This window comes from Molossus molossus, unplaced genomic scaffold (genome assembly GCF_014108415.1).
Source record: "Molossus molossus isolate mMolMol1 unplaced genomic scaffold, mMolMol1.p scaffold_m16_p_17, whole genome shotgun sequence".
Classification (NCBI taxonomy): domain Eukaryota; kingdom Metazoa; phylum Chordata; class Mammalia; order Chiroptera; family Molossidae; genus Molossus; species Molossus molossus.
The window spans coordinates 64,792,230-64,815,455 of record NW_023425352.1 but is presented as its reverse complement, the minus strand read 5'-3'; the positions used below and the strand labels follow the sequence as shown (position 1 = coordinate 64,815,455).

At 37.9% G+C, this 23,226-nt stretch overlaps 1 protein-coding gene across 4 annotated transcripts in view; it reads right to left on the bottom strand.

Moving 5' to 3' along the window:
• Positions 1-334: 334 nt before the first annotated feature.
• The window catches only part of BMS1 (BMS1 ribosome biogenesis factor), a 48,834-nt gene continuing 25,942 nt past the window's right edge, over positions 335-23,226 (bottom strand). For 3 of the 4 annotated variants that reach the window (XM_036265490.1, XM_036265493.1, XM_036265491.1), the window contains 11 exons: positions 16,986-17,067; positions 11,216-11,289; positions 9,981-10,157; positions 7,252-7,440; positions 6,980-7,160; positions 6,740-6,798; positions 5,840-5,962; positions 4,647-4,794; positions 4,133-4,308; positions 1,592-1,753; positions 335-821 (listed from right to left, as the gene is read on the bottom strand). In XM_036265490.1, the coding sequence (XP_036121383.1) occupies positions 591-821; positions 1,592-1,753; positions 4,133-4,308; positions 4,647-4,794; positions 5,840-5,962; positions 6,740-6,798; positions 6,980-7,160; positions 7,252-7,440; positions 9,981-10,157; positions 11,216-11,289; positions 16,986-17,067 (1,602 nt within the window). In that variant the 3' untranslated portion in view covers positions 335-590. The remainder of the gene's footprint in view (positions 822-1,591; positions 1,754-4,132; positions 4,309-4,646; positions 4,795-5,839; positions 5,963-6,739; positions 6,799-6,979; positions 7,161-7,251; positions 7,441-9,980; positions 10,158-11,215; positions 11,290-16,985; positions 17,068-23,226) is intronic. The other variant, XM_036265492.1, reaches the window with a different exon arrangement.

The window sequence follows — 23,226 nt, the reverse complement described above, 5'->3', positions numbered from 1 at the left end:
AGATAAACCAAAGAACTTAAATGCATGTACGCATAACCAATGGATATAGACAACAATGCTGGGTGAGTGGCGGGGTAGCAGGGCACTCGGGAGAATGGTGTCAATGGGGGGAAAGGACAAACATCTGTAACAAAAATAAATAAAATAATTAAATAAATAAAGGTGAGGTTTCACATTAACATTTCCCCGCCTCTGGAAGACTCATCATTATGGTGTAGAATAAGTAATTACCCACAATCATCAAGCATTCATCCCTAATGAAAACTACTACACCAAAATTAACAAGAAAATATTTTAATGATTTTTTATAGTACAAAAAAACTAAACTGTGACACGTACGAGAAATGTGAAGGAATTTACAAAACCGTAAGTTATATCTCTTTAAATCCTGACAAAAATTGGATGTTGACAACAATCTGGTGTACTGTCAGCAGATTTCCATTTTTCTTCTCAAAGGCACAGTCTGGGTGATAAATCCAGCAGAGAGATCTGTCTTGGGCCTCTTTGCTCTGACCTGTCATTGACAAGTGCTACAATAGTTGAAACCACCCATCTCTGCAGATCCAAATAATAGTCTATCTGTGTGTAGCTCACTTCAATTGCTCCTCAGGTCCCTTCAGGCTGGACTTCTGATTTCTTCTTTCTTTTTGTCCTTGAATTCGAAAAAGCTTCTTCCTGAGATCCTTCTGTCGCTTCAGTTTCTCTTCTTCCTCTTTCTGCTTCGCTTTGAAGTGCTCTTTATTGTGCAGATGCCTTTGCTCCTTGGCCTTCTTCATCTTCTGGCGGTGCACGGTACTCAGGGCATCCAGCAGTGCAAGGACCTGACAAGGACACAAGCCAACAAGCATCAGAACATTCTAAAAGTTACAGCATGCTTTCCTTCTACGTTTCATGGGGCCTCAACACCTCAGCTGACTATCAAAACTAGAATCAATTCATGATACAAATGAATTTCTTAACCTAGTGAAAATTTATCCTGAACCAGGAAATTATCATTTGCATGAACATATATATAGGAGCCTATTTACTTAATAATGGCCTTCATGACAAAACTACCTTTGTTAATCACTCTTGGATACAATGTACAACCAATTAAGACAGAGTGATTTGCCCTGGCCAGTTTGGCTCAGCGGTTAGAGCGTCGGCCTGCGGTCCGGTTCCCGCTAAGGGCATGTACTTCGGTTGCAGTTTGTCCCCGGCCCTGGTTGGTTGTGCGGGTGGCAGCCACTCGATGTGTCCCTTCACGTCGATGTTTCTCTCTCTCTCTCCCTTCCTCTCTCTCCCTCCCATTCTATCTGTACAAAAAATGGAAAAATATCCTCGGGTGAGGATTAAAAAAAAGACAGAGTGATTCACCAACTGTGTGCCTATTACTCCTCATTAAAATACATGAGGCAAAGCACAGCTAAACAAAAGAAGGGAAAAGGATTCTGGCCTTGCCTCTAACTTCCAGTTCTAGTGCCTTGAATTACTCTGGCCCTTATCCTTTCCTGATGAAAAATGAGAATACAGTAGAAATGCCAAGTGTGCTACTGAAAGCATTATTTTCACATCTAAAGGCAACATGCAGGAAGCCATCTGTTGACAGTACCTTTCTTTCATGAGGCTCCCGTATAACGGCTGGTCTCAGCCTGTCCTTTGGCATCTTGCCTGCCTTTGCTTGGGTCTTAGGCTTGTTCTTAAAGGGCAGGGCTTTCTGCAAGGCTTTTGGAATGTGCAGTGAATTAAAATGTTTCTTTTGCCTCACAATCAGCTGAAAAACAAACAAACAAAGACATAAATTAACAAACAAAGATATAAATTATTATCTATGTGTATTTAAAACTTACATAAAATCTCAATGAATTATTGACTTTTTCCACAAGATGAATAAGTCCAGAATCTGGTGACCATGAGAAATAAGAATTCAATCATCCATAAAACATGGACTGCCTCAAAAGACATGCACAACTCTAGGCAGAAAACAGAACTATACAGAATATATTTACAATTCTTCCAAGAATTCAACTGTGCCCATATCTACAGTATGAAATATAGGAGTCCCAATAATGCAGATGAATAGATCCAAAGTTCCTTTTAACGAAAAATTCAGGCCTTATCTTTGGGGCACTGAGGTGGCTTTTTTCTGGCCTAACAAGAATAATTGAGCTGTTCATCTTCACTATCAACCTCTCTGGATTTAATGACACAGATCTTCCTCTAATCAGAGCCAGTGTCTCCACCCTGACTCTCACTGGAAAGTTTAACTTTATTCTGTTTCTAATGAAGTCCAGCTGAGAAAATTGAAATTTAAACAACAAATGAAGGCAAAGCATACTTCAAAATTCAATTTTTAAAGTAATCTAAATTCTATGCTTAAATTGAGACGACCAAAAATTCTTAACTGCCTCAGAAACAGTTAATGAGCATAGGGTTTTGCCCTAGGCCTTTATCAAGGTCATCAACTATATAAAGAATATTTTCACTATGTCCTTAAATTTATTATTAAAGACATCATCCACAATAATATTCAATATTCTGTTTTAGAAACTTAAAATGCTTTAGAATGAAAGAAATCAGAGAAATCACCTCCCCACAAAGAGTAAGCATCACATACTAGACAAGAGGTACCATGTCCTAAAGTGTAGTATATTTTAAGAGACATTCATGTAACATGTTTCAAAATTTTATTATAACTATTTTATAGAAAAATTAATGCCTGGGAAACTTCTTCTCGAGCAGAAGGGCAGACAGATGTCCTGAACAACCATCTTATTACAAAACAATGAAATATCCTGCATTAAAACAAACAACTCTTTTCAAATGTATTGTTAACCTGAGAAGACAATAATGAAAGTTTTGAGACCAAAATCTAAATGAAAATGAGAGTCCAGACTACTAAGAACTTAAAATAAAAACATACCGATGAGGCCAAACTGGCAAGGATATGGAACAACTGGAACTCTGGTAAATCGTCAGTGGGCGTCTAACTGGATACGACTTCAAAATACCACAAGCACCATATGCTGACGTTGAACCCATGCATACTCTGTAACCCAGCAATCCCATCCTGGGGGATCCATGTAACAAAAATGTGTGCTTGTGCACACAAACAAGTCACATATATGTGTTCAGGGAAGAATTTATAATGGCCAAATATTGGAATTAAAGTCCATCAATAGATAAACTGATATAGTCAGGTAACAGAATTCTACTCAACAATAGCAACAAATTAATTTCTTGCTATATACAAGAACATGGATGAATTTCATAATACAGTGATACCTCGGTTCTCGAACATAATTCGTTCCAGGAGGACGGTCGAGAACTGAATTGTTCGAGAACCGAAGCAATGAAACCAATAGGAAAGCGTGACTCCACAAAGCGTGACTCTCTCTCTGCACTCACACTGATGACGCAAGCAAGGCGCGCTGGGCCGAATGAACACCATTCGGCTCAACTCGGCTCATCTCGGAAGTTCGTGTTCCAAATATTTGTTCGGATTCCGAGACAAGTTTCTCGAATCTCCTGGTCGAATACCGATTTGGTCGAAAACCGAGGCGGTCGAGAACCGAGGTATCACTGTACTACTGAAAGAAGCCAGGTAAAATATATGCTATAGTTTATAAAACTCAAACACAGGCAGAACTAATTTACGTGTTAGCAGTAGGACAGTGACAATCTTTGAGGAAGAAGAGAGGAGTGACTGGGAGAGGTCACAAGGGGGCTCTTCTGTTGTGCTGGTAATGCTATTGTTTCATCCAGGTGATAGCAATTTGGGTGTGTTAAAGTTCACTTAGTTGTACACTTCTGATTTGGGAACTTTTCTGTTTGTACATTAACATTTCAATTAAAACTCTGCCCTAAACCTACACTGCTTCAGTAAGAATTAGCACATTGTTTTAAGAACTAATAAATGTATATGGTGGAAAAAAACAGTCCAAAAGAATATACAATGAAAAGTTTAAGTCTCTTTTCCAAATCAGAGAAAACGACTATGACCACTTTCCTGTGTTTCTTCTAAAATAGTCCATGAATATACATGTTCATTCAAATTTAATGTTAGCCTTTCCACTTGAAAATTCAAAGCACAGAAAATGTTACATACAAAGCATCTGGATAACCAGTCTACAGGGCACATGTGTGACTGTACCTTATACAAAGAATCCTTATTGGGCTTCAGTTTAATATGATGGGCGAGCCGGAGCTGACCAGTTGTCCGCATTCCAGACCAGGTATCTTTCTCACCAATTGGTTTCAACAAAGATGTCACTGGGTTATAGAAGGCTGGAATGGAGACAGGATACCAAGTTCTCATGAAGACAATATCTGGAAAGAGAGGAAATTTACTGTAACATTTTCATAACAAGGTTCATATTCATATATATGTCAAACAAAAGAACAAATCATTCACTCCAAACTTCTCTATCTGGTTGTAGAGTATTTGAAGACAAATTTTACCATAGTGAACTACTCTTGAATATCACACAACTTTTACTGGGTGTGAACCACATGGCTCCAAACACAGCATGGCCTGGCACACTGTGCAAGATGCTCCAAACCAGGGAAACATGAAGCTGACTCCAGCTTTCCAAAGACCCACAATAGCTAGAAATCAGTGGTGAATGGTAACACACTGTTGTGAACATACCACAGAAGATACTTACCACTCATCAGCAACTTATCCTCAAAGGTGGCCCGGAAAGCTCCTTCTGGAGTTCGGAGTGCTTTCTTGATCTGTCCCCTTATTCCACTGACAGTACGAACCACAGCACCTTCAAATTTGGCCACTTCTAAGGCGGAATTAAACATTCCCTACAAGTATACACATAAAAAAATACACAGACACAATTATATACTTTACTTAATTAATAAATACATCCTTGGTTATAAAACACAAAACAACTCATTGAAGGGTGATAAAGGTAATAATCAAAATGAACCCTCCCACTAAAAGTAGAGTTACTAGGTCAAAAGAATACAGCTATATTTTATTTCCCCCCAAAAAAGATGAACTAAGACTCTATTATGGGTTCATTAAGATGCTCATCATTGATATCGTTATAGAACAGAAGAGCAAAAGGTATTTGTTAGACAGAACTAGCCCAGATAGTCTCTGCTGTCCTTTCACAGGGATGGACTGCAGCGCCTTTCCTGTTACTTGGGTACACACATTCAGAAAATAAAAGACCTAGATAAATGCTACATTATCAGAACATTTTATTATCCTCTTAACTCTGTGTTAATGGGAACACCTCTAGTAATGAAATTTCCACAGAATGTCACTCAAACCCCCTCCTACGTTCTATGGCACGAGTGTCCATTCCTCTACACCCTGCCAACAAATGCTTTCAGAATAGCTTCATCTGTTTTCCTCCTGATCTGTTTGACAAACATACGATTTTTCTCTTTTATTGACACAAACCAAAAAGGCAGAAAACAAAGCCCAGTGAATGATTACACATTTCAATATTAGCTCTGTGAGAGTCTCACATGGAAGTAATAAGTAACAGCCTCAATTACAAAAATCTGTTACTTCACCTTAAGATTTCTGACCATATATATTAAGTGACAAAGAGACCAACAACAACAAAAAAAAGTAAACTGAAAATATCAAAGACCAAGTTTATAAAAACAGTTTAAATCCTTTTCTGAAATCATTAGACCTTATTTTAGAAGTTATTTCATTCCTCCTTTAATGATACAGGGTGGGCAAATATAGGTTTACAGTTATAATACAAATAAATAATAATTAATAAACAATACAAGAATAAACTTTTATATACTCATAACTGTAAACTTACTTTTGCCCACCCCTGTATATATATTTATAAATATGTAAATATACAGATATACAGACCTTAATGAATGAAGTATTCTTAAAAATTTTATATGGAAAACCAGTTAGCTTTAATTTCTTCACAATTTTTATGGATTTATCCAGATCAAGAACAATTCCTGTGGCAGCTATCCGGAAATCAGGCTAAAAAGGAAACCTCCAAAATGTGAATACAGGAATAATATCAGCAAGAAAAAAACTAAAGTTCTCTGCGATACAATAAATTCCCAAAGTATATTTCACTTTCAATCAACTAAGAGAAAACAAAAAAGAATATCTGAACATGAAAAACAGTATTTGAACAAAAGCAATCTGAAACAATAATAAATGTAAGCCAAACTAATAAGGATGTTTTCAGTGTTTTCCTGAGGGGAATATCATAGTAACATAATTTCACAACAATGACCTATTTGCATTAAAAGGAACATAAAATTTTAGTTACAATGTTAAAGAAAAATTTTGAATCTCCAGGGTGGGTTCCATCTGCTCATTATTCTGTTTTCAGTTAAATGGGGCCAATAAAACCTGCTCTGATTGATCAAATGAAGACTGTGTAAAACACTTTGCTAAACCAACATTACAGGGAGGTAGTCTTATGTTTAGCTAGAATCTGATATGTCCCCCAGAACCTAGTATAGTATTTAGCACATGGTGAACACTGCTTAAAATTTTTAGAAAAATAAGTCCAAAAAAGTGCATAAAAATAGAAAATGTCATCGGTATCATTACAATTCTTCTTCTACCTCCCTCTTCTCCACTCCCACAATCTACTTAAAAAGATGTAGGAAAATTAAAAGCAAAGAGAAATTTACTATACACAATAAAAATGGGTAATTTTTCCAATTAAAGTTTCATGTATATACTCCATATTCAAGATACGTCTCAAACACAATATGTAAAATAAAACATCCAAATACATACTGTTATGCCACTGACAAACTGTACTGCCAAGAATCCAGTTCCTTGTGGAGTAATAGGACCTTAAATAAAACAGAAAAAAATATACAATGAACCACAAAATTTGGAATCTGCTTTACATTATACGCCAATCCAAAAAAAGAGAGAATTGGGATTTCATAAAATGAAAAAAGCAAAACTATAATGATAAAGCCTAAAAGGTTTAAATTAACCTCAAGGTGAATTATTCTAATCATATTTTACCCCAAAAGGCTGCTCCACAATGCATGTGCTGTGGAGTGTATTTTAGAAGCCTCTGTCTTCCATTGTGGTCTTCGATATAATAAAGTGGGATGGTCTGAAACCTCCTCCACCCTACAGAGAAAACAATTGGATCTCGGGACTTGAGGATTTTCTTATACCAACGATGTTTCTTCAGACGCAGCTGAGAGGAGAAGAGATTTGAATAAGATTATTCAGTGAAAGTATGTCCAAAAAAATGTCAACTGTCAAATCACAAAGCAAAGGGTACCTACCTGTACATATCCAACACTGCCCTCACTATTGCCCAAACCACCCAAAATAATTGGGTAATGGGGGTCAAAGTTAAGCACGAATTCACAGGGGACATTCTCTATCTCAATTCGGACATACATCCCAGGTCGAAAACCCTCATATTGAACTCTGGCTTCATCATCTTGATCTTCAAATTCTGCCCGGTTAAGCTATGTATAAGAGGGGAGGGAAAAAACAATAAAAAACCTACAATGTTGTCATCTTTAATAAATGTAAGATTCATATATGTAAAATAAGCAATTTCAAAATAAAGAAACCATAAACAGAATGATTTAGACTTTATCCCAATTAAAAATAATCTATATTCAATCTTCATAGTCTGTTCAGGATACGTCCCAATAATTTTCTCCTCTGTTGTTCCAAGGAATAGCAAATGTGAGCAACTCAGAAAGGAGCCCTTAATGCTGCTGAGCAAACACCCTCAACTTCCCTAGACCACACTTCTTTTTCTTATTCTCCAAACAATTATTTCATACTTTTTCTCTTTTCTTCAAACACCTAATATCCACCCCTCATCCTCATTCCTAGCTATTGTCAGAGTTTCCTAATTCACTCAAAAGCTAAGCAATCTAAAAGAACTTTTAACAGTCAACCCCTCTGCCAGGGTTTACAGTCATATCTAGCCTTTTATTATAGCTCTACACTGTTCAATATGGTAGCCACAGATGGCTTTTCAAATTAAAATTAAATGAAAAATTTAAAATTCATTTCCTTAAGTCACATTTCAAGGAGGTCAGTACCAACATGTGGCTAGTGGCTACAATACAGTACAGCATAGATATACATTTCCCTTACCACAGAAAGTTCTACTGGGTGGTTGTTACAGATTGTTTATCTAGTTAATGTCAAATCTCACTTGCATACTAGGTATCATCCACTCTTGGACTTCATTTTAGTATATCTTGCCTGTTACTTCTCTCATCTTAAAACCTTCTTTTGACTGCACTTCCTTTAACTAGTCCCCCATTTTTCTGCTTCTTTCTGAAGAAAAATGCCACAGAAGTTTTCTATAGTTGCCGTCTCCATTTCCTCTTCTTCCATTCTCTTAAATTCCCTAAAACTAGACTTTAACCCACATTTCATAAAAAATGTTTGCCAGAGTCACTTAAAGACCTCAACATTCCTAATCCAGTGGTCAATTCTGTCTTGATCAGAATTAACACATCAGCAAAATCTGAAATAATTTATCACGCCCTTCTATAGTGGCTTCCAGCATACTTCACATTCTCTCCCAGATTTCTTATGTCTCCCGAGTGGTGCTCAATCCTCATTGCTACTTCCTCCTCTCTGCCCAGGCTCTTACAACAGAGTACCCCGTGGGAGGATTGGTCCTCTTCTCCTCTGCCTCCACACTCACTCCCCATGCCATCCCATCCATCTCATGGCTTTATGCAGCATCTAAATCTAAGGCCCTGACCCTAACCTCTCTAGAAATCTTCACTGACTACTTGACACTCTACTTGTCTGAAAGATAACCCAAACTTAACAGATCTAAACTTCATCTTCCCAGATAAACCTATAAAAGCTAGAAGCTTTTCTATCTTTTGTAAACCCAATTCTTCCAGTAAGTCATCCTTATTTTCTCTCACACATCCCACATTCAATCCAGCAGGTAATCCTACTGGTCTACCTTTCAAATAAAATCTACCCAGAATTTGATTCTCTTTCCCCTCCACTGCCATTCCTCCTGGCCCCCAGTGTGGGTTACTTTAATCTTACTCAATTCTTGCTAGTGCAATCCTCTCAAAGGTGATTAGATCACACATATCTCTCCTCTGCTCAAATGGTCCCCATTTCACTCATAGTAAAAACGTCAAGTCCTTTATAATGGCCCATGAGGTGCCACATTATTTAGTAGCGAATGTCAGAAGCAAAGACTTCAGAACTAGCTTTACATTTCTCAGTCACTTCTATCAAAGGTCAGTACAGACTTGGAACCACTACATTAATGACTAACCAGCAGATACTTCTTTGACTAAATGAAGGCTTAGGATGAGCAAAGCCTGTTGATCGCATTTTCACAAATTATATACTTAACTTGCATAAGGTATGTTCCAGCTTACAGGGATTCCTGGTGCCCAGTTGTTAAAGCACTGACTACCAACTGCGTACATCTTTGTGTGTCTTTCAGAGCGAGCTCGGCATCCCCTGGTAAGATGGCTACACTATCTCCCTTTCAGCATTCCATATGCCCCCTTTATCTCCACATCTGACCTTAACTCAAAATACCCCTAAACTCTGGCCAAGGTGAGTTTTCAGAAACCTTCCTTAAGAACACTGGTGTATGCATCAGCCACATAAGCCAAGAATCGCTTTCCCAGTCAGATGATTTGATTATGGTTCCAGGGAGTAGTAATATGAATGCTAAAGCAATGCTCACATTTAAATAATCTCATTGCCTTAAATAACTATACTGTGAGGTCCTCAAAAGTGGGGGCAGCATCTCAGCCATTTGTTTCCTAAGCACTTAATGCTTGGTACAAAATAGGCACTAATATCTTTCTGGTGGATTTCTGACAGAAGAAACAGATGACTGCACGAATAAACACATTCATCTGTTACTTCAACCTCGGAGTCCAAACGAGAGGCACAGAAATAGATCGAGGAGCAGAGAGCTAAAGAAAGTTAAGTATTCATAACACTCTATTACAGCCTTGAAATGAGGCTGATAGGACCTGAATTTTCTTACCTGTGCTTGTTTCTGCATTTCTCCTTTAAGATCATCAAAGTATGTGCTTTCTCCTTCATCATATTCTGCATCAAACATCTCCTTCAATTTTCTCTTCTTATCCAAATGTTTTTTCTTGGCACTTTCCTCTGCACAGGGGTCAATTTCTTCCTTAACTTCTTCCTCTACATCTTCAATCTTAAAATTCCAGAAGAGATAATTTTATAAAAGTCTGTGATCTTCTTTTTAGATTTAAAGATTTTAAAAGTTTTATTGAGCTGCAAAAATCTAAGTTATGATTGTCATGAAAAAAAAACAAAACAAAACACAGCCTTGAGCTCTAAGTAACCTGGACTGCTATGAGAGACACTTAGACATCTGTATTATGATTAACTGCTATTCCTTAATCTGTTTGGGAAGGCCAAATGTGAATAAAATAACAGCAAGTGTCCCCAACCCAGATGCTCCCAGATACTGTTTTAAAGAAATCTTAGGGAGAACAGGGATTAGTTTTTCTAAATGACATTTTATTTATTTGTTTAGGTATGCACATTTTCTTCTTTTTTCTCTCTCTTTTTATTTAATTTACTGGGGTGACATTGGTTAATGAAATTAAACAAGTTTCAGGTATACAATTCTGTAATACTGTAATGACACTGTAATGTGTGTTCACCATCCCATTCAAGTCTCTTTCCATCACCATTTATCCCCTCTATACCTTCTTCTACCTCTCCTAACCCTTTTACCACCACCCATTCCCTCTGGCAATCACCACACTATTTTGTCTGTGTCCATGAAGCTTTTTGTTTCTTTCTTAATCTCGTCAACCATTATTATTCAACTTCCCAAACCTCCTCCCCTGTGACAACTGTCAGTCTGTTCTTTATCTATGAGTCTGTTTCTATTTTGTTTGGTAGTTTATTTTGTTCATTAGATTCCACATGATTTAGAAGAGGAGAATGATGGCAAAAGGAATGGTGGAGAACTAGACAGTGACCCAAGAGCTAAAACTTTCAATGACTAAAGAATCATAATGACAAGAAGAGGTAATAGATGTTACTCCAAAGATCAAGAATAACAAATAAACCAATGACCTTTGATCAGTCCCCACCCTCCATGTTTTCAGGAAGGAATCCATTCAGTCTCTAATCTATACAGATAATAAGATTAGACTTTCTCAAAATAGGCCACTTTCAGAATATAATGACCACAGATCAAGGACCAGTGGCTGACAGCTGGCTATGGCAAAGTCATACCTGAGTGTCCAGGCCTGATTTTCCCTTGTGCACGTCCCCTGTTTCCAGGTCTTCAAAGTCACCATAGAGCTCCTCTGGGGAAAGAACATCCAAATGACTCTCTGTGAATAGGGTCTGCATGTGACACTAATAGCACCCAGTTCCAGGTGAACAGTGCGTTCTGCACCCCAAACTTCATTTTTGCTATTCCTATCACAACACACCCAGAAAACCCTACACTCACACAGGCTTTTTTCTTCTTAAATTGTATTTCATCACCTATTTAGGTTAAGTAAACAAGTCTAATCCACTCCTCCATACTTTACTTCAACATACCACACACCAAGAGCTATTTTTCCAATATAGGAAACAGACAATGTAGCATAGATACACACATGCATGGCCCTGCAGGTGAGACCCCCAAAACCAAAAGTTCAAAGAATGGCTTGAAAATCCATGGCTTCAATAACAGCATGTGTGACAGAGAGTTCACTAGTAAGCTCAACACAATACAACTGTTGACATACCTAGGGAAAAATCTTTGATTATAAGAGTAGTGCCTAAAACAGTGCTGAGCCCACATGAAGAGTGTATTCATTCATTCAGTTGTTTTTGAAGCTCTAAGTTCAGTTATAAACATTATCCTTAGAATAAACAGACAAGTTAAAAGTCCTCTGGGAGGCAATTTTAGAAAGGTATTAAAACATTCTCATATAAGAAAGACTCAAAGAACCAAAGAGCCAAAGGAAATATAAAAGATGGGAAGATTCCACTGTAATAAAAACAAAAAATGAAATATTTAGAAATAAACATGAAATATGCTAGATCTTGAATAATATTATAAAGTCTTTACTATGCTACCAAAGGACTTAACATTAGTTAACACTTTTAAGTGTTTTGCATTCCAGGCACTGCTCTAAGTATTTTAAATGTCTTAACTACATTTTTCAACATGACCCAGTGAAGAAAGTATTATTATCTACTGAACAAATAAAGACTATGATGTCTGGAAAGAAAGATTCATATCGCCCTGGCTGGTTTGGCTCAGCAGTTAGAGCATCAGCCCACAGACCCAAGAGTCGTGGGTTCGATTCTGGTCAAGGGCACGTACCTCAGTTGCAATTTGCCCTGGCCCTGGTAGGGGTCATGTGGGAGGCAATCAATCAATGTTTCTCTCTCTCTCCCTCTATCCTCCACTCTATCTAAAGATAAAAATGGAAAAAAATATCCTCAAGTGAGGATTTAAAAAGATAAATAAAATAAAAAACTTACAAAAAAAAAAAAAAGGCAATAGTTAGTGCTATATTGCTATCTCATAAAATAACTTCAGAGGAAAGAAAATTATCAGAGCCAGAAAGGGACTTCACTGAACTGTAAGACTTAAAATTTCATGTGCTACCCTGACATCTTTGAGCCTCACAGGACCCCAAAGGCCTAGGTGAGAGTAGGCCTGTGATATTCTCCCACTCTATGGAAAGGATCCCCACCCTACTAGTTCCTTTATCTGTTGAGTCAGGTGCACCTCATCTAGTCCTCAACCTAACAAGTTTCACAGACCACAAACTTATTCAAAAAAGCTAAAACCAAGGAAACCAATGGTTATCCTGTGCTCTTTTAAGTACAAACCCTGTCTCCCAAATACAATCCCTGCATGGTATGTGGTGTCTTTTTCCCTTGGGCTGTAAGTGTCTGTAACCACAGCTGTCCTCACCTGTCTAGTGTTAGGTATTGGCTGTTTGACCACACCTATAATCCTAGGGCTGGAATCCCTTCCCTCACCAATTGACTGAATAAAAGGAGACCATAATATATAATGACAGAAGGATCAACCACCAGGAAGATGTCAAGATCCTAAATTTGTATGCACCAAACAGAGCCTCAAATATATGAAGCAAAAGCTGATAGAGCTGAGAGAAGAGAGAAAAATCTACAATTACACTGGGCCACTTCAACATCCTCCTCTCAGCAACTGACAAAACCAGACAGAAAACCAGCAAAGGTACAGAAGAGCTGAACAACACAATCAACCCATCAGAATCCAATCGACACATATAGAACACTCTACCCTGACAGCAGAATACACTTTTTTTAAGCACCCACAGCACATCTACCAAGATAGGGCACATTCTGGGTAATAAAGCAAAGCACAACAAATCTAAATAGTGTGAAATCATGAGAGAATGGTCTTAGAATATAATTAAACTGGAAATCAATAACAGAAAGACAATCGGAAATTTTCTTAACATTTGATTATTAAACAACACATTTCTAAATAATGCATGGGTCAAAGAGAAATCACAAAAGAAATATAAAAATGCACAGAACTGAATATAAATAAAAATACAGCTATTAAAATCTGTGGGGTACAGCTAAGCAGTGCTAAGAGGGCATTTTACAGTACTACATACTCACATTAGAAATTAGACAAGTTCTCAAACCAATAACCTAAGACAATTTAAAAGTGCAAAATAATCTAAAGCTAAAAGCAGAAATAATAAAGAGCAGAAATCAACAAACTGAAAATTAGAAGAATGCATGCACCAAGGAAAGGCCATGTGAACTGGCTGTCTATACAGTCCATGGAGAGAGAGAGCTCAGACACCAATCCTGTGGGCACGTTGATCTTGACTTTCCTGCCTCCAGAACTGTAAAACGAAGAATGACGAATCTGTTAAGGAAAATTTCTCAGAGATAGACTGTTAAGAAAATGTCACTGTGATGATGAATCTACAATGTCACCTGAGCAGAAGCTAGGTTTGAAACAAGCAGAACACTTAGAGATCCTCAGACTTGAAAAAGTATGTTATTTGGAGGAAAATGCCTATTTGATAACTCTTCTTTCCCAAGTATAGCTCTTTTTAGTTTTCTTCTTCTATTCCCAAGGCAAAGATAGCATTCGTCTCTCCTTATTTCCCTTTCCTTTCTTCTTCTCTCTCTTTTCCCTTTCTTCCCTTTGTTTAGAAAATCCTTACATCTATGAGTCTGACTTCATTTATTCATCCCAGAGGTTGACCAACTATGGCCTACCATTTTATTTGTTTTCTTTATGCATTTTTTTTAATTGTAGTAAAACACACCTAGCCCCTTGTTTTTGTAAACAAATTTTTACTGGAATAGAGCCATGCTCATTTGTTTACATATTGTCTATGGCTGCTTTTATGCTACCACAGCAGAGTTGAGTAGTTGCTACAAAGAATATATAGCCTGCAAAGCATAAACTATCTACTATTTACCAAAGCATAAAATATTTACCAAAATATCATTCTGTCCCCTTATGCAAGAAGTTTGTTGAAGTATTGAGTTCGACAGAATAAAAGCAATCAAAATTAAATCGAATCAATCAAAATGAAATAAGTATAAGCTTATCAAAATATAATCACCATCAGTATGCTAAAAATTACGAAACACTGATGAAATAAATCAAACAATTAAATGGACAGACATACTATGTTCCTGGATTGTAATACTCAAAATAGTAAAGATTCTCCCCAAATTGATCTTTGATTTAATGTGGCTCCTATCAAAATCCCAGCAAAGTGCTTTGCAGACATAGACAAGCTTATTGTAAAATTTATATGCAAAGTCACAGGCCCTAGGATAGATAAACAATATTTAGAAAAAATAATATAATGAATCACTCTACCCAGTATTAATGTTTACTACATAATTACAGTAACTAAGATAGTTGGTATTGGTGAAGGGGCGGACACATGAATGAATAAAAACAAAGAATCCAGAAAGAGACTCATACACAAATGCTCAACTAATCTTTGACAAAGCTGCAAAAGTAATTCATGGAAAAAAAAGTGCTAGAGGAATCTTACACTCACAAGTAAAATATAAACCTTGACCTAAACCTCACATCTTATTAAAAAAAAAAATCATAGACATGAACAGAAAGGCTATAAAACTTTTAGAAAACATAGAAGAAAATCTTCAGGGTCTAGGAAATTGTTCTTAGACCTTACATCAACTATATGATCCCCATGACAAAAAAATAATAAACTAGACCTCATCAAAATGAAAAACTTTTGCTCTATGAAAGGTCCTGTTAAGAAAATGAGAAGACAAACTATAGGAGACCACATCTCCAACAATGGAATAAAATTTATAAAGAACTTCCAATATTCAACAGTAAAATAAAATAAATTATCCAATTAAAAAAGGGCAAAAGACATCCATAGACATTTTACCAAAGAATACATACAGATGACAAATGTTCAACATCATTAGCCAACAGAAAAATACAGGTTGGGGCAAAAGCAGGTTTACATAAAACACAGAGTTTATTCTTGTATTATTATTTATTAATTACTATATTATTTCCCATACTAACAACTGTACACCTACTTTTGCCCCAACCTGTATAGCTCCACAGCTAACCACCATTAACACTGCCAAGCTAGCCTCCTTTCCCTCCCTGCTCTCTCAAGCTATATTTGAACTAGCTTGGGACGAATGTCCTGCCCTCCCCAGAACGCCTCATTAGTGAGTCCATATCTTCTTGATGCATGTGTGCTGTCATCTCTCAATCTCCAAACCAAATTTTGGGTGAGAGGTTTATTAGTATAATGAATCACGTCAAAAAAAAAAAAGAAAGAAAAAGAAAAGAAATGACAAAAAGCCATTAAAATTTAATCAAAAATATAAAACTGGCTAGGAACAACAATGGTAAGAAATATATGGTGATGCACAAAACTTTAATTAGAGATAGAAAAGACTTAGAAGTAGATTGTGTTCCTGGAGAGAACTGAATACTGTATAAAAGATTCAATTATTCCCAAATCAGTTTTTCAGTTTAACGTAATACCAATTAAAAAACAAAATGTATTTTATAATTTACCAAAATGGTTTTTAAAGCTAATTCCAACTGGCAAGTAGAAGTATGACATTTGGGACATTTAGGGCAATTTAAGTTCAGAATTAAAATGTATATATTTTTGGCAAAGTAATTCCATGTCTAAATATCTGCTCTACAGACATATTCCCACAGATTATTAAGGATGTTCACTGTGACTTTATTTGTAAGAATAAAAAACAAAAATTCAATGAGCATTAATGGTTAAGTAAGTGATGGCACATCAACACAGCCATTAAAAGGAATGAGGCTGCTCCAACTATATGACAAATAAGGCTATGTCACAATTCTCACTTTAATGAATTGATCTTATAAAAATAAAAAGTGATCATAAGTTATATCAAGGGTCCATAAAGTAATTTACTTTGTCCATAAAGTAAATTACTTACACATCAAACAATAAAACTCTGAATTAGAGTACTCAAGGTATAAACACAAAATCTTCAAAGAACTATTTAATGACTATTTATACACCATATGATTATAGCAAGAAAAATTTATATATACATATATGTCTATACAAAAATTTTAAACAATTCAAAAGGTTAACAAAAGATTTTTTTACAGGTGGTAGAGATTATGGTAGAATATTAACTTTTTATTCTAAGTGTTTTATAATGCATACTATATCATTAAAAAGCAAATGTAAATGCTATTTGAATATATTTTTCACACACACAAAAATCTTTTTTTAACAAACACAATGTAAAATTTATGGAAAGATTCCCAGTTCTCTTCAAGGTTCCTATCTAATAAGTCAGTTAACCAGGGAGAGAAAATAAAGTCAACACGAGAGGAAGAACCAGAATATTACCCATCTCGTGTCAGTGTTCACCAAGCACTTCACAACTGACTATATTTTTGACCACACCAAAGACATGGAAGAAGTTACAGAGGAGTAGTCTTTGTTGAAGAATACAGCCCTTTACTTACCATCTTCTGCTAAGATCTTGGCTGCATCTTTATCCTCTTCCCACTTCCCGGTCACAAAGCAATCTCTGATAGTGTTCATAACCTTACACAGAAACACCAGAACTTAATTAAAGTAGATAGGAAACGTTCTATTAGCCACTGACCTCATAAGTAAACATATATGTACTAATTCAACTGATATTCAAAGTTTATTAGTGTTCTTATGGCAATGAAGTTAAACAGTATTTTTAGAAAGTTGATCTTACTATTTACTATTCCAGACTTATGGTGGCTGTTTGAAAACTTAATTCCTTTGACCAACAATATATTCTGACAAGGACAGAATGTTCTTTATGGGTATAGTAGTATAAAAAGCACTGATGAAGTGCTCAGGCTCAGACCTGCCAGATCATCTAGTGTACGCATGTAGTGGATGCTTGGTGCACCTCTCAAATATAGAATAAAACCTTGTACACAACTCTGCATTTCAAAGTTTGTCTCCTGTGGAATCTGACATAAGACAGAACATATCATTCATTCACTGCCAAGGCCTCAAAGCCACACTTATGGAAATCTCACACAGGTCTGAGCTTTCACCTGAATCATATCTTGGTTATGAATCATGTTTTCATACAAAACCCAACTCTCGAAGAGTAACCTCAAGGCTAACATAATTACAATGGACAAAAAAGCACATTTGTTCATTTACTCATTCCTTTATGCCTACAATCACTCACTAAGCATTTAATGAACATACCATTTTACCATTTTATGCCAAAAAGCTCTATAGGCAAACTGTTCCCGGACCATCCTTATTTCATTAAGCTTAATAATCAACATAGGGGAACCAAAGACCAAACTATTTTTAAAAAATTAGAACCTCCATTAAAAGCATTCAACTGACTACGAAAAGAAGGAAACTTCCTCAATATGATAAAGGACATCCATTAAAAATCCCACCACTAGCATATTTAATGGTGAAAGACTGAGCACTTTCCCCTAAGATCAGGAATAGGACAAGAATGTCTGCTCTCACTCCTTTTCAACATTGTATTAGATGTTCTAGTCAGGGCAATTAGGCAAGACATTGAAATAAAAGGCATCCAGTTTAGAAAGGAAAATTGCCTCTACTCGGATGATATAATCTGGTATAAAGAAAATCGTAAGGAATCTACTAAAAAAAAAAAAAAAAACTATCAAAACTAATCAATCAGGGAGTTCAGCAAGGTTGTAAAATACTAGATTAACATAGAATAATAAATTTTATTTCTATACATTAGCAATTTTTTAAAAATCCTATACTTCTGGTCAAAATGGCAGAGTAGGTAAACACAGTATCGTGTTCTCCCACAACCACATCAAAGTTACAACTAAGCTATAGAACAACCATCATTCAAAACCGCCTGAAATCAAGCTGAATGGAAGTCCTACAACTACAGAATTAAAGCAGCAGCCACATGGAGACTGGTAGGAGGGCGGAGGTGGACAGGCTGGTCCCATACCCATGTGTGGCGGATAAAAATCAGAAGGACACCTCGGCTGGGAAGATCCTCCCTGAGGACTGAGGGGTCCCCGTCCCACACCGGGTGCCCTGCTCAGGGTTCCAGTGCCAGGAAGAGAAGTCCCATAACTTCTGGCTGGTAAAAAACAGCGGGAACTGAGGCTGAGAGAGGGTGAGGCTGCAGAAGCCCCAGGCAGCTCCTCTTAAAAGGCCCATGCATGAACTTAGACTCACACCCTCCAGGCTCTAGCGTGGGTCAAGCAGCTTGAAAAACACCAGAGACATATGGGAAGAACTGAGTTGTTTGGCATTGGAGCGAGGGCTGGAGAGGAGGCTTTCTCCTGGACAGATGTGCTATCAGAGGCCTTTGTTCCTTTGGTGAGCCCTTTCCTGGGGCAGCAGACAGCCACCATATCTACGACTCCAGCAACTTGGCTCACACTGTGTGTCCCACACTGGTGATTCCCTAAGGCCCTGTCCCACCCAACTTTCAGGGCCATCCAAGCTGTTGCCAGTTGCTTTATCATGGGATTGGACTGTCTTGGATCCTGCTTCAGGTTTTCTTAAATTCCTTCAAACAAGCAGCATCTGGACTCAGCTAGCCCCACACCTCTCATTAATTAACACATAGAAACAAACACAGGAAGGCAGCCTAAATGAGGAGACAAAGAAACAGGTTCCCAATGAAGAACACAACGAAACTCCAGGGAAAGAACTAAATAAAATGGAGATAAGCAACCTAATAGATGCAGAGTTCAAAAGACTGCTTATAAGGATGCTCAATGCACTTAGTGGGAACCTCAATGAACTTAGTGAGGGCCTCAAGAGCATAAAAAAGGAGCAGTCATAAATGAAGGATGCACAGTAGGAAATGAAGGAGGCACTAACTGAAATAAAGAATGATTTACACAGACTCAATAGTAGAGTAGGTAAAGCCAAGAAGCAAACCATCAATTTGGAATATAAGAAAGCAAAAAGCACCCAATCAGAACAACAAAACGAAAAAAGAATCCAAAAAAAATGAGGATAGTGTAAGGAGCCTCTGGGACAACTGCAAGCGTGCCAACATTCGCATCTTGGGGGTGCCAGAAGGAGAAGAGCGAGAACAAGAATTTGAAAACCTGTTTGAAATAATAATGGCAGAAAACTTCCCTAACTTGGTGAAGGAAACAGACATACAAGTCCAGGAAGCACAGAGAGTCCCAAACAAGATAAACCCCAAGAGGCTCACACCAAGACACATCATCATCAAAATGCAAAGGTTCAAGACAAAGAGAGAATCTTAAAAGCAGCAAGAGAAAAGCAGTTAGTTACCTACAAGGGAGTTCCCATAAGGCTGTCAAATGGGGATTTCGCAAAAGAAACTGCAGGCCAGAAGGGAGTGGCAAGAAATATTCAGAATGATGAAAAGCAAGAACCTACAACCAAGATTACTCTATCCTGCAAAACTGGCATTTAGAATCGATGGCCATATAAAGTTTCCCAGACGAGGAAAAGCTAAAGGAGTTCATCACCACCAAACCATTATTATACGAAATGTTGAAGGGTCTTCTTGAAAAAAATATATATATATATGAACAAACAAAATGGCAATGAATACGTATCTATCGACAACTGAATCTACAAACAAAATGAACAAGCAGAACAGAAACATTCTTATAGAGAAATTTTGTTGGTTGCCAGATGGGAGGGGGGGTTGGAGAATGGTTGAAGGGATTAAGAAGTACAAATTGGTTGTTAGATTGACAAACCTCAAAAGGGAGAGTGGAGGAGGGGAAGAGATAAACCAAAGAACTTATATGTATATATGCATAACCAATGGACACAGACAACAGTGTGAGAAAATGCAGGAGAGGGGCGGGAATGGGGAGGAGGGGGGTCAATAGGGGAAAAATGAAGAACATTTTTAGTACATTCAACAATAACAATAAATTTAAAAAAAATAAATAAATGAATGAAATTTTTAAAAATCCCGAAAGGAAAATGAGAAAACAGTTCCTTTTATAATAGCATCAGAAAGAATAAAATGCTAGGAATAGCCTGGCCATTGTGGCTCAGTGGTTGAGCATCGACCCATACACCAAGAGGTTCCCGGTTCGATTCCCAGTCAGGGCACATGCCTGGGCTGTGGGCTCACTCCCCAGTGGGGGGACATGCTGGAGGCAGCCAATCAATAATCTCTCTTATCAATGTTTCTATCTCTCTTCCCCCCTTCCTTCCTCTCTCTCTAAAAATTAATTAGAAAACAAAAATTTTTTTTATGCTTATTGGACATTTATTTTTTTTTAATTTTTATTTTTTATTTAATCAATTAATTTATTTTTGTTACAGATGTTTCTCCTTTTTCCCCTCCCCGCCCTCTCCTGAGCTTTGTTGTCCATGTCCATTGTTCATGCATACATGCATATAAGTTTTGTGGTTTATCTCTCCCCCACCACCGCCTCTTCTGGGGATTGTCAGTCTGCATACCCCTTCCACATCTCTGAGACTACCCCATTCCTAAGACTGTTATGTTCATTATATTCCACAAATAAGTGAGATCATATGATACTTGTCTTTCTCTGTTTGGCTTGTTTCGTGTTGGATGACACTTTCCAGGTCCTTCCATGTTGTCTCAAAGGATAAGAGATCTTTCTTTCTTACAGCTGCATAGTACTCCATTGTGTATATGTACCACTGCTTTTCTATCCATTCGTCTACTGATGGACATTTGGGCTGTTTCAGATCTTAGCTATTGTAAATAGTGCTGCTACAAACATGGGGGTACATATATTCTTTCTGATTGGTGTTTCAGGCTTCTTAGGGTATATTCCTAGAAGTGGGATCACTGGGTCAAATGGCAGTTCAAGTTTTAATTTTAGAAAAAAAATTACATCAAAGTTACAACTAAACTACAGAACAACCATCATTCAAAACCGCCTGAAATCAAGCTGAATGGAAGTCCTACAACTACGGAATTAAAGCAGCAGCCACATCCAGACTGGTAGGAAGGGCGGAGGGGCGGAGGCGAGAGGGGTGGCGGCGGCGGGACAGGCTGGTCCCACACCCAAGTGTGGCGGATAAAAATCAGGAGCATACCTCGGCTGGGAAGGTCCTTCCTGAGGACTGAGGGGTCCCCGTCCCACACCAGGTGCCCCACTCAGGGTTCCAGTGCCAGGAAGAGAATCCCCATAACTTCTGGCTGGAAAAACCAGCAGGAACTGAGGCTCAGGGAAGCTGAAGCGGCTGGAGCCCCAGGCAGCTCCTTAAATTGCCCGCGCACGAAATTATCGGACTCTCTCCCTCTAAGCTTGGAGGGGAGGCAGCTCAAGGGGCACCAGAGACATACAGGGAAGAACTGAGCTGTTTGGCACTGGAGCGAGGGCTGGAGAGGGGGCTTTCTCCAGGACAAACGTACTGTCAGAGGCCTTTGTTCCTTTGGTGAGCCCTTCCCTGAGGTGGCAGACAGCGGCCATATCTGGGACTCCAGCAACCTGGCTCATGCTGGTAGCCTCGCCCTGGTGACTCCCTGAGGCCCCGCCCCACCCCACCCAACTTTTAGGCCCACCCAAGCTGTTGCCATTTGCTTAACCATAGGATTGGGCTGTCTTGGATCCTGCTTCAGGTTTTTCCTAAATTCTTTCAAACGAGCAGCATCGGGTCTCAGCGAGCCCCATACCTCTCGTTAAGTAATACACTGAAACACAGGGAGGCAGCCAAAATGAGGAGACAAAGAAACAGGTCCCAAATGATAGAACAGAAAAAAACCCCAAGAACTAAGCGAAATAGAGATAAGCAACCTAACAGATGCTGAGTTCAAAATACTGCTTATAAGGATGCTCAATGAACTTAGTGAGGGCCTCAAGAGCATAAAAAAGGACCAGTCAGAAATCATGGATGCACAGTTAGAAGTGAAGGAGGCATTAACTGAAATAAAGAATAATTTACACAGCTTCAATAATAGAGTACATAAATCCAAGGAGCAAACCATCGATTTGGAATATAAGGAAGCAAAAAACACCCAATCAGAACAGCAAAAAGAAAAAAGAATCCAAAAAAATGAGGATAGTGTAAGGAGCCTCTGGGACAACTTCAAGCGTGCCAACATTCGCATCTTCGGGGTGCCAGAAGGAGAAGAGAGAGAACAAGAAATTGAAAACCTGTTTGAAACAATAATTGCAGAAAACTTCCCTAACTTGGTGAAGGAAACAGACATACAAGTCCAGGAAGCACAGAGAGTCCCAAACAAGATAAACCCCAAGAGGCCCACACCAAGACACATCATCATCAAAATGCAAAAGGTTCAAGACAAAGAGAGAATCTTAAAAGCAGCAAGAAAAAGGCAGCTAGTTACCTACAAGGGAGTTCCCATAAGGCTGTCAGCTGATTTCTCAAAAGAAACTTTGCAGGCCAGAAGGGTGTGGCAAGAAATATTCAGCGATGAAAAGCAAGAACCTACAACCAAGATTACTCTATCCTGCAAAGCTGGCATTTAGAATCGATGGACATATAAAGACTTTCCCAAACAAGAAAAAGTTAAAGGAGTTCATCACCACCAAACCATTATTATATGAAATGCTGAAGGGTCTTTTTGAATAAAAAGATAAAATATATGAACAAACAAAATGGCAATGAATACATATCTATCGACAATGGAATCTACAAACAAAATGAACAGGTAGAACAGAAACATTCTTATAGATACAGAGAACATTTTTTGGTTGCCAGTTGGGAGGGAGGTTGGGGGAATGGGTGAAAAAGGTGAAGAGTTTAAGAAGTACA